At 41.4% G+C, this 12,400-nt stretch overlaps 1 protein-coding gene across 4 annotated transcripts in view; it reads right to left on the bottom strand.

Annotated features, from left to right (window-relative positions):
* Positions 1-12,400, bottom strand: part of LOC139332836 (multiple C2 and transmembrane domain-containing protein 2-like) — a 37,888-nt gene continuing 25,488 nt past the window's right edge. For all 4 annotated transcript variants that reach the window (XM_070964988.1, XM_070964979.1, XM_070964964.1 and 1 more), the window contains 10 exons: positions 12,166-12,268; positions 11,877-11,978; positions 11,710-11,784; positions 10,509-10,628; positions 6,986-7,099; positions 4,500-4,541; positions 2,416-2,525; positions 2,039-2,148; positions 1,445-1,542; positions 1-495 (listed from right to left, as the gene is read on the bottom strand). In XM_070964988.1, the coding sequence (XP_070821089.1) occupies positions 448-495; positions 1,445-1,542; positions 2,039-2,148; positions 2,416-2,525; positions 4,500-4,541; positions 6,986-7,099; positions 10,509-10,628; positions 11,710-11,784; positions 11,877-11,978; positions 12,166-12,268 (922 nt within the window). In that variant the 3' untranslated portion in view covers positions 1-447. The remainder of the gene's footprint in view (positions 496-1,444; positions 1,543-2,038; positions 2,149-2,415; positions 2,526-4,499; positions 4,542-6,985; positions 7,100-10,508; positions 10,629-11,709; positions 11,785-11,876; positions 11,979-12,165; positions 12,269-12,400) is intronic.

Consider the following 12,400-nt stretch of genomic DNA (forward strand, 5'->3'; position numbering starts at 1 on the left):
CAATGTAAATTATGTAAAAATATACACGTAAATACCAAACATATGTCTGCATTCAGTAGAATACAAAATGATTTTTCAGCTGACACAATCTGGGGCCAGGCATATAAAACAAAGCAGCTTCTAAGTGATTATCTTAAAGAAAAAAACTGTACATACAATAAAACACCTACAATCTTCGGAAATAATATTATAAAATTAGTTTAAAAAAAGTGGTAAAGTAATCTTTGGAGGGTCCTCAGTATGGACTTCTTTGGCTGAAAGGTCTTTAGGTGCTGGCTGAATTGAGGGGTGCTGAGCTGTGTACCGACACAGCCAATTCAAACCTACCACACACACCAAAACAGACAAAAAGTAAGACTCTGTAGATCATCCAGAAACAGTTTTTAGGAAGGAAGTCTTCAAACAGCAGCATCAGGTCCCGTTTACAGACCGCCCTCCTCCTACATTCTACGAGGTTTTCTTCTTCTTGCTGCTCTTTATCTCACTGTACTGAACCTGCAAGTAAGAACCAGTTATTAGTCCATTTACCACTGATGCATTACTTTTTGTTCATCGTGTCGTTCTTTGATTCAATCACTATTGAAAATCAAATAACACTGAGGTGTGTGTATGACGAAGTCCTGCCACCACCGAGCAGGATGACCATAGTCGTCACATAGACAGAACAACAGTGGTCAGCGGAGAAACCGCAGAGAGTCACTGCTACTAACCCCAGAGGCCCAAGGGCATCGAAGAAGGAGAGGGAGGAGGCAAATGGGGTCAAACAGCTTAGAGAGAAAAGGGTAGAGACACAGGGTGAGGAGGAGAGATGGGTTCGGGTGAGAGAGAAGACAGGGAATAAAGGAAGAAGAGAGGTCAGCACAGCAGAACACACACACAGGAGGAGAAACAGGGAAAAAACAAAAGGCAAACACTTCTTGAGAACAGTCCACACTTAAAAATGTGTGTCTGGTGTCTGGCTTCTGGACATGAGGGAGCCATTTTGGACCATCACTGCGAAATCCTGCAAATTTGGTGATGATTTTTGTTGAAAAAGTGCTTATTTTACTATTATTAAATGATGTAAAATATTCTCCAAAACCAGCTAAATGAGCTAAACTTATTTTCGCTCACTTTGGTTGATGTGAGCTGGAGGAGCTGCAGCGTGCTGACTGATATTTTGCTTTGCTGAGGCTGGTGAGTTCATACAGGAGACACCAGCAGCAGCGTCTCCTGTCTCAGCCTGGGAACAGCCTGCACCGCAAAGCTGCTAAGCAGCAGACCTCCACCAGGGATGTATCATGACCAAAACACAACAGAAATTATACTGGGCTACATAATTATACAGATGAAGCTAATTATACAGACAAGAGTGATGAATGCCTGGGAGTTGTTTTAGTGAAATGCAAAGCTAGCGGGCTCTGGGATTTTGGGCTTCCTGGCCGGCTGATCCAGCGGGGCTTACCTTCTGCACATCTGAAGGCACCCTCGTCAGGAAATCAAGCACTTCATTGTTGTCAATGCTGTACGGGTTCCGTAATTTCTTGGTGAATTTATTGATACCTAAAACAGAAATTCACACCAACATATCATTAACAGTAGTCTCTTGTGGCTGCGCTCTTTGTTTCCACACAAACAAATACCTGCAGAGGAGACACATGCTGTCCAGGCAATATTGCTTGGAATATTACATTATGTACAGTATAATTGTTTGCTTTCACTTTTTAGGCTTGCAACATTTTACACTCTGGTCATTCAGACAATTATCTTACTATATTCTTGCTTTTAACAATAGGATATGCTTCAATACATACATTACTAATATTATAAGGAGCTGATGTTGACAGATAAAGGGAAGGAAGTCACAGCGGCCACAAAGTATGGGAGCAAATACTCCTGTGACCTTGTAAAGCTCATGGATAACAGAAAGACGCTCGGGAAGGAAATAAAAATAGAATAGACGGTGGGCAGAGATTTTAGGGGGTGATGAGGCACTCAGCTAAAATGGAGGCAGACAAACACAAAACAGATGACATGATAAACAGTGTTTCAGACTCACCCCATATTAAGACAATGTAGCGTAAAGGAATGTAGTATGTAATGATTGTTGCAATGGCAAAGACCAGGAAAGCCAGGCTGGACAGGAACGGCACCGACCAGTTGAAAGTGCTGACAAATTCACATCATAAACATCAGGAAGTGAGTGTCGAGGAGGAACTTACGCTGCAGAGTCATTTGAACAATTCACATAAAATACAGCATTAAAATGTCACAGAGTTCCTTTTTTGCACTGCACAATTACAAGAAAACAATCAAAATAATGTGTTAGAATAATCAAGATGTAGTAATTAATAACAATCTCTCATAAACATTTATGAATATTTAAATATTCAACTGTAGTGAGCTGTAATTTCACGCTGGATGTTTAACTCTTACTTTTTAATCCTCTCCCCCACACAGGCGATCTCGTCCAGCAGGTTTTGAAGGGTGATGATGGTGTCTTGGACCATGTGGATTTTCTCCATCAGCCCTTTTCTCTCTGACTCCTACAGCAGAACACACAGGACGGAAAGAAGGACGTGTTTCCCTATTTGTTATTTTGGCATGTGTTGGCAAGGAATTTCATTTGAGGAGAGATGAGATCATTTTCAGCAGCTAATTGTAATCAAAGTGGAACAAAAGTGCACATTTAAGACATAAAAGACCGTGTCTTCATGAATCTAATAAAAGGTTTGTGCTGGATGGAAACGATCCCTGCTATAACGATTAGTGACAGACTGTCAGACATGCAGCTCATTAACTTATTCTTGAATCTTAAAAGTACTATCAGTACCGAATAATACAGAATAAATACACGTTTGAAAGGGAGTACATTTTCACGTACAAACCATTACAGAAATTATGGAAAAAACCCAAAACAAATTTGTGTGAGTTTTACTTTAAATTAATTGAAGTTGTTTCATAAAGATGTTTCTGGTCATAGTTTATTGTGCGTTATGTCTGTGCTGTCATGCAGCACAATTGTTTTACATAACCCTTGAAAAAGAGTATATCAAATATACCAAATATCTATATATATACACACACACACACACACACACACACACACACACACACACACACACACACACACACACACACACACACACACACACACACACACACACACACACACACACACTCAAACCAAAATATGCCATATCAAACAAAATACTTCCTGGTTAAAGAAAGGTTCAATAGAAATTTAAAAGTATCATTTATTACACTGATTAATTAAAACAAACAAAAGTAGATGACTATTTGGAACTAGATGGAATATCAAAAATTTTTGGAATTTAGTTTGGTTGCACCCTTAAAAAAGAGATGTTCTGAGACACTCTCAGGGTCACAAGTTTGATTCACACAAGACTTTCTGATAATGACTGTCTGAGTGTCTCTGAGAAAGACAGCAGGCAGATTCTTTAAGAGCAAGTTTAAAAATGGCTTTTTGAAGTAAAGGCTCTTCATAAAGGGACTGGACTTCACATTACGGACGAGATGAGGTACTGTTCTCAGGCTAGTCCAGATCCCTGGAGGGATGGATAGCTTTAAAGTAAACAGAGTAAATCTCTGGAGCGAGAGCCAGACTTCAGACAGACTCGACCACATGTCCACATCAAACACAGGGAGACCGGGGTCTGGGAGGATGGTCCGTGGCATGGCAGCCGTGGTTACTGGGGGACTGTGGACTGGCCAAAGACATGGTCTTTGTCACTTTGTGATCTCTATGATGTACAGTCGTTTGCTTCTGCTCGGAAGCGCTGTGAGTGACTGCTGGCCCAACGCCATCCAGACGTTGGGGGCTAGCCTGGGAAAAGAGCTGCAGAGGGGATCAAACCTGGGATATTCCAGATGCACAGTGACTACCAGTCCCAAAAACCACATGTAAGACAATTTAGGTTGTCCTCAGGCAAATATCCATTATGCACTAAAGCACTTCAGCCATTTCGGGGTCATGTTCCCACTTGGAGCCAGTATGGAAAGTACTTTACACCAGGCCAACGCAGGCCATTCAAAGAGTCTACAATAAACTGCTGTCACTCGGAAGAAATATTTCATTGCCTAAAAGCATTGTAACACTTTCAACACAAACTTTCAAAATGAGCTTTGAAAAAGCATGTCTAAGTGCTGTCATTAGTTCCATATTGATGGCATTGTATGGTGTGTTAAGCTCAGGGACTTTCCCAAATGCAGCAGAACCTTTCCCCCCGCCCCTCTATTAGCATATGAATGTGTTGTGACATGTGGAAACGGGTTGGTGAGGTCTTTATTAAGCCCAAACGTCTTTTAGTAACCACAAGTTTACAAAAAAATACAACTAGCGGTTGGCAGGAATCAAAATGCATCAGAAGGTTTAGTACTGAATAAAAAGCTTAACAACATAAATCATAGATCACCTTTGTCAACATGTAAGAATAAAGCTAACATCTTTTCTATTCATCAGCGCATAGAAATACAGACGCTCCACCACAGGTACATACCTTCTCATCATCCTCATCCTCATCCCCCAAATCCATATTATCCTGAAACAAAAAAAAGAGCGGTATTATAGACATGAGATTCTCGTGATTCCAAGAGTTTCTACATTATAAACTTTATCTCATTGGGTTCTCCATCTGACAAAGTGCAGGGATTTGCGGTGATCCTGAGGTCAGCCTCCAAAAGCGCTGCAGGACAGATGACTGACAGGCCATGTTGGCTTTTTCATCATGAGCCAAGGCTACTGAAGGTCTACATCTGGATACGTTAAAGCATCAGTAATGAGTATTTTTCTACAGTCAGTCACAAGATTACTTGTATGTGAAACGCGTTGCGCAAAGTGACAGACTCTCCTGACTCTGCAGCTCTTTTAGGACACAGCAGGCAGCTGTTTTCAGCTAAAGAACTCAAAGACAACGTTGGCAAATAGCTGGTGAACATAGTGGATCATTTACAAGTTTTTTTCAGGAGTTGGTTGACACCAAAAACAGCATTCAATTCATGTTCAACAAGTTTGCCATTTCAACTTAAAAGGTGATGATCTGTCAAACTGCTTGTTTCTGCTGCCCCTGCATAGCTGAAAATCAGGTGGTTTAAAAATGAATTGTGATGTGTCAAAAATCTGTTCTCATGTGCCTGTTGTTGCACTATGCAATTAGAATTCAAATTTAAATTAAAAGTAAATTAAAGGGCCTGAAAACAATTCTGACAATAACGGAGATATACCTGAACACGCGAGTGTGTGTGTGTGTGTGTGTGTGTGTGTGTGTGTGTGTGTGTGTGTGTGTGTGTGTGTGTGTGTGTGTGTGTGTGTGTGTGTATATATATATATACATACATATACATATATATATACAAGCAAATTAAAGGGCAGTAAAAGAGATAGAGATATGAAAAGATATATATATATACTTTTTTTTTTTTTACTTTTTGTGATTAAAAAAGAACACAAAATAGTACAATAACACGTTCCTGAACACAACTTTCAGGTAGCTGTTCACCATGTGCATCATGGTGACTGTCAACAAAAGAAAGATGCAGATTGTTGCGCTTTCCAAGAGAAACTGACATATAATTATCTCCACTGAAATGAAAGGCAAACCAGTATGTCAGTGTAGTTCGCGGCGATGAGCTCACAGAGATGAAAAAGGTTCATCTCAAGAGTCATTACAGACACAAACATGTTGAAGTGGATGAGCTGAGAATACAAATGCGCTCGGATAAAGTTAATGCTCTTCTGCAGAGTTTGGATGCCCAACAAGCGGCTGTCATAAGACCACACTCTGACAGAAACAGTGTTATGCAGGTAAGTTTTGTGGTGAGCGAGCTAACAGCTAAAAAGCAGAAACCTCATCATCATCATAATTACCACCATCTGACATCAGATGCCTCACCAAAGAGAAGCAGTTCCAGTCATCGTATTAGAGGTTTGTGTGATTTATGTCTTCAGTAATTTAGTGTGACCTTGAAGGAAGGATGGCCCTCGATATAAAAAATGTTCCCCACTTGACTTTTAATTGGTCTTGCAATATGCTGTTTGGTACAATATTTAGTGTATTACAGTATATACACTAGCATGGTTGTAGAGCTGAAATGATTAACTGGTTTAGTTGATTGACAAAATAAATTGGCAACAATTTTTATAATTGATTTAATCAATTTCTCATTGTTTCATATCTTTGTAAGTTTAATATCTTTCTGTTTTGGAAGAGTTCTGCAAAGTAGTGAGTGCCCATTTTTCACAATTTTCTGACGTCTGTCGTCTAAAAAAATTATTAATTAATTAATAGAATAAAACCAGGGAAATGTACAGATTGGTCAATAATAAAATAACTCTTAGTTGGAGCCCTACATGGCTGTAAATCAGCACACACTTCACTGCTTTCACAACATAATAAAGTAGATTGTTGTCTGAACAGTGCTCTGTGTATGTAATTTGCTATAACCTATGGTCTGTGTTGAACTACCATCACTGCATTCAGTAAATGCAGCTGTTACTCCGTACAGAGCGCAGACAAGATGCAACATCATTTTTTTCTGTGAGCTGTCACAGTGGGGAAAAAGCACCATGAATTGTGACCTTTTCAGAGCAGAGGACTAAAAGTTTTTCTAATTGACCAGTCACAACAAGAAGAGGGCAACAGACCAATTACAGCGAAGAGGAGGCAAGATTCAGAACAATAACCAGAAACAGGCTGAAAAAAGACAGCAGTGTTAGTAAGGAACAAACGCTGCAAATTAGCGAATGATATGTTGCATTAGTCTATTCACTGAGTTTTCTGTGCTTATTTATGTTGTGTTATTTTATGATTATGTATCATGTAGCTAGGTGCAGCTGGTTGCTATGGAAACAAGCCAGCTTTTACTTCTTTACTTCTGTGGTTGAGGTTGCTGCTCTTTATTCTACAAAATAAAGAAGGGAGTGTGAGCCAGCAGGACATCGGGCTGAAGGAGAAGGACGAGGCTGACAGAGCTGCTCTGGACTCACCACGTCCTGACTGACTCGGCCGGAGCGGATCTGGAGGTAGTTCCACGAGATGAGAAGGACCAGGAAGAAGGGCAGCATGTAAAACTCCCAGTACCACACCGTCACTACAAACACCTGCAGGCAGAGGGTCACAGAGGTCAGGAATCAGTAAGGGCAGACACAATGGGGTGGGAAGATAAAACAATCTGACATCCCAAGACATTTTCTACAGCTCCTGAATCCCCATCAGCTGAAGGCTGGTCTGATGTGCATATCAGCACTGGTCAAGCTGAAGAAGGCTACCCTGCCATTATCAAAGCCTTGCTTCCTTCATATGGATATCTGTGCATATGTCGCGCAGGGTGACCACTCTGGACTCCCCCTCCACCCCCTGCAACCACGTACGTCTAATTATTCTGCCTGTCTCACATTGTGTACATTAAGGCCGACCACACGGCCACAGGGAGTCTGTCTGAATATGTCATTAACGTCTTAATGGCACTTGTGATGCACATTCCACCTGTGCGTGGCTCAGGTAAAATGGGTGAGGGGATAAAGAAATATGGCTTGTGATGTCTCAATTGCACGGCTAAATGGAACTATAAAATAATCCTGTCAGAGAGGCAGCGCCGGCCAAAATGGCAGCGAGCCACAAGGCGTGGGGACGGGTTTACAGGTTTTTATACGCTAATAAAAATAGAAGTGAACATCTGGTAAAGACATCACTCTCCTCTGAGGCACCAACTGACATAAAAGATGACAGATCCCCCACCACCACCACCGCCACCGCTACCACCATCAGCTTTAATGTGCAAAAAGCCAAGCATGCTCTTGTCTGTGTTATCACAAGCCAAAACAGGGCCTGGGAGAGGAGATGAAACCAATTCCTCACTGAAAGGGTTATGTTTTATTAGTGAGGACTTTGTAATGACTGGGAGAGCCGGGACAGGGGGAAAGCCAAGTCACGCTTTGGTGGAAATGTATACTCGGGCAATAAAGATTGTGATAATTGCAGCCCATTTCAGCTTGAGTGGCATTACACAGTCTTCGATAGCAAAAAGGGCTCTGGAAATACAATCCAGATCAGAGAGAGAGGGAGAGAAAAAATGAAAGGCTACTAACGTGAGGAGAGCTACTGAACTGGAGGGTCACACATTTTCAGAATGCAGCAGGATTTCCACACTAATGCTCGGGGAAGGGTTTGCATGGCACGGCGGTAATTCAAGAGCCCAGAAATCACTGACATCATTTACTCCATTCATTGTTTTAATGCCACGTAACTCTGTACCTTCTGCTGAACAGCAGCCACTGAGGACACAAGTAACAATTATGGGATAATGCTAAATGCTAAAATGTAGTGTAACACTAGCACGGTGGACTTTACTGTCTACTAAAAGTTTGCTGACATTAGTGAACATTAGCCACCATAAGCTAATGGTCATAACAGACAAAGTACGGCTTTAGCAGTGAAATGAACTGAGCAACGGTGCTTTTTCTGTGTCCACTGCTAAACACTCAGTCTTAATGGAAACATATGTAAGCAGCAGTGTGATCAACGAGTTATTAGTCTTATAAACAAACACAACACCTCCAGCTTCTGTGGAGTATAACAGTAAAAGTAAGACTATGCAGCTTTCAGGAAATGATGAGGGTGCACTGGGGCGTGTGCAGTGGACATGCTTCAAAATCCATTCATTCTGGATCAAGATTCACTGTTATGTTGCTAACATCACATGTGCACAGTTTTTTTTATATCTCTGGAGGTGTTGCCTGATCTTGCGTGATCATTGAAGGCGTGAGGATTGGACATTGAATCCCTCTCAGGAAACTCCTTTTAAGGACGAGGTGAAAGAGTTCAGAGCAGTTGCCGCATGACAGACTGTCATAATGTGTAACATGAAAGAAAAAATATTTCCTCAAATATACATTTACTTCTTTTACAGAGTGAAAGGAGGAGGTGGAAGCACACTGATGACACTGATTTTCATGGGGGAGTAATGGTTTTGTACCTTCTCTCAAAATTATTGGTTTACTTCTTTTTTCGTTTTCTCTGTATTTGCAAGCAAGCCGCTGGTGGCTCCTCTTGTTTCTTTGCTCGGGGTGGGAATGGGAAATCGGTGAAATCGGGGGTTCTGTTTGGATTTAGGCTGTATCGTTTTCTCTGATTTACAGCGCTGGTGTTACATGTCAAAATAAAAAGTACCAAAAAAAACAAAGAGACGTTGAACAGCAAGTCCCACCATCTTTTACAAAGCTGTCCGACAATCTGCAGATGTTGCAGGTATTTCGTCACTCTGCCCTGTCATGCAAGCGAAGCTTTGATCCATTACTCTCATGTGGCGGTATTAAGCAGGCATTTGTTTCTTCTCACCGAGGATTGAAAAGGCGGGGAGCGTTAGTGTGAAAACACGAGTTCAGATGGTACTGTCTTTCAAACACTGAGATGCAGTGGGAGGATGAGTGTGTATGTTGTGCGCTTGTTCATGCTTGTATAATTTGTGTTTGACTGTGTGTGTCAGGCAAAACAACATTATCGCTAATAATTAACATTTCATCTATAAGGAGGGATTGGGTATTCCAGAAGTACATTATTACCAATCGTTTGCCATCAAAAAGGAGTGTTTCACTGTGAGTACCTGCACATTAACTATGGCTTAAATATTTTCATGACAAGCAGTTTCTGATTAAAGAGCACTGACTCCTGACCTCATCCTGGACAACACAAGGTTTGGCTCCAAGTGATCCTGAATTACAAAACTAAATGCACGACGCAAAGCTACAGAGTGGCTTCTGCACAGATAACAGCTCTGTCCCATTTTTCACAGCAAATTGAACAAACTGTACTATTGGCTGACGTACAGTATCTCTTTACCCGACTCATGAAAAATTCCTTGGCTTCTGTGCAAAACTGCAGTGCCATCTGCAGGACATCAGCTGCAAAAACAAAAGGAACTTTCCGTGACCTTGATTGCCTGCATAGTTAATGAACAAGTTGCTGTATGCCATTTCAATCGAGCTAGATCTGGGAGAGAGTAATGTCAAAAAGATCAGCAACTCCTCCACTTTTCACTTTAAAGACAAGGCTGAGAGGCTGCTCTTGTGTTTCTGTCTTCACACTTGCTAAACACTTGTATTCAACAATGGCAGGATGGAGAATAAGCCTTATCTCTGAAGAGCCTTTTAATTGGACTTCTGTCTCCATAATGGGGTCTAAATCAAACTGAGCACAGATTGGACAGAGGGTTAATGAGTTGTCAGGGAAGTAGAACAAAAATAGACTCTATCTCGACTCCACTGGGACTCTACTCTCTCCAGCTGAGGCTTAACTCTGCATCCATGAGACACGCAGCACTGAAAGTGGCCACTCCAACACAGAGCCAGGGCCAAGCCTGCGTTTCTGCTGAGCCCAACACTGCATTGATTAAGATTCTCGCTGGGAGAGTTCAAGTAGGGGGCTGGCCAGACTGCGGTTGTCTTCCGCAGCTGGAAGGGAAAACGAGGGGAAATGCAGATAGTGTGTTGATAAGCAGTTAAAGCACTTCACCAGGAAGGCTAGCAGGCTCCTCTGAACGCTCTCCCACTGGAAGCAGCTTTTGATGTACTGCAGAGACAACATGATAGCCCTGTACAGTGTCTGAACACGCAGCACGTTCCTGGCCAGAGCCTGAAAGATAAACATGAAAAACACATAAATGTAATAGTTGTTATCTTTAAAATGTGGATGAACAGGCTCTTGATGATGTTTTCATGGACTACAGGTTTAATTTTGTAAGAAATGTATTCAAGCCAAACACGAAATATCCAGTCAGCTGGTGGATTAATGAGAGGAGCGGGTACTGTATCTTTCAGAATGAGCCATTGTGGTCAGGGGGAAAAAAATGTCAGTAATCTGACCTGATTTTGTCAACCAAGACTTTCAACATTAAAACAGAAGGAAAGCCTGGACGTTATGATCCGAGTCGTCAGTGCGAAAGCCAATTTTGGCGTTAGTGAGCAACATATTGTCTGACAACAATGAGTCTTTGTGGGAAGCACAGACAGTCAGGCACCCTGTCTTGCACCCTGTCTTGCACACTGTATATCAAACTAATGTAGCAGAACAGTGGACAAGAGCTCAGTCACAGTTGGGGTCAATTAAAGCTCGATTCAACTAATTCAGGCGAAGCAAAGTCTTTGCTTTTGTAGTCAGCGCTTTTTAGAGAGAGGCAAAGTAAAAATCGCTCATGTTCAGCTCATAAAGAGCTAATTGACAACACACACTGTAACAAACAACTTGTCTTCTATCTCTCTGTCTCATTATCTTTGCTCTTTTTCTTTGAAATTTCAATTATCCAAACATCACAGGAATATTGTCAAAAGAGCAGTGACCTCTGACCCTTGGCCTCTTCACTGTTGGTTACTTGGAATGTTTACTGTTATGGAATTTTGGGTTGCAACCTACTAACATTTTCCACAGTTTTCTTGATGAAATAATTCATTGTTTTGTTTATAAAATATCAATAAAATCAAATGTCTTCAAATCCCTTGTTTACAGCCTAATACCTTATACCTCAAAGCTTGTTTAATGTTCTGTCGATGAACCACATCATTTATACTCATTTATAAACAAAGATCAACTTAACAGCTACAATTACAATGTGATGTACAGAAAATTTTCGACTCAATGCAAAATGAGGACTCCCAAACCCCGGATTATAAATAAATAAAAGAATTTAATATGTAAATGAATCAGAAGGGGATCAAACCTTTTTGGAAAATTTGGGATTATCCTCCATGATTCTTCTCTCCCTTGGATTGAAGGTTCTTATACTTGCTCTGACCTGAAAAAGAAAAAAAAAAGAAAGAAAGTCATGAGGCCATGAGACGCAGACAGAACCAGGCCCATCTCTTTGCAGGCTGAACTTTTACTTACGGGGTTAAAAATAACCTCCAGCTCCAGAGTGATGCTCCCCTTCGACAGTCTACCTAAGTCCTCTTTCCTCAGTGGGAAGGTGATCTGTTGTCCCCTGCGGATCTGCAGGACAGAAAGGGTGTCAGGTGCTGAACTCAGCCATGAACTTGACCATCAGTCATGCTGGATTACATTTTAGCAAGTCTTCAACCCACTGGAGTGTTATCGCCCTCTTCACTTTAATTTAGACACAGAGTGCAAATAGATTAGTCTATTGTCTGTGTGATGGACTCAGTGAGGTAGCGAGTACCGAGAGCAGGGGAATGGCAACTTTTCCCAGGAAGTCTGGCGCCTTGTCTCCATCCTCATCAAAGATAGTTGCCACCAGAACATCATGAATGTCTTTGACAGGGCTGCAGAGACAAACGAGGAGGTCAGATACTCAGCCCATACACATCACGGCATGTCCCCATTTGTTGTCAAACAGCATACATGTGGTCCTACACACATAATGTAGTATTAATGGGGAAAAAGGAGACTCAAAC

Source organism: Chaetodon trifascialis, chromosome 1 (genome assembly GCF_039877785.1).
Source record: "Chaetodon trifascialis isolate fChaTrf1 chromosome 1, fChaTrf1.hap1, whole genome shotgun sequence".
Lineage (NCBI taxonomy): Eukaryota > Metazoa > Chordata > Actinopteri > Chaetodontiformes > Chaetodontidae > Chaetodon > Chaetodon trifascialis.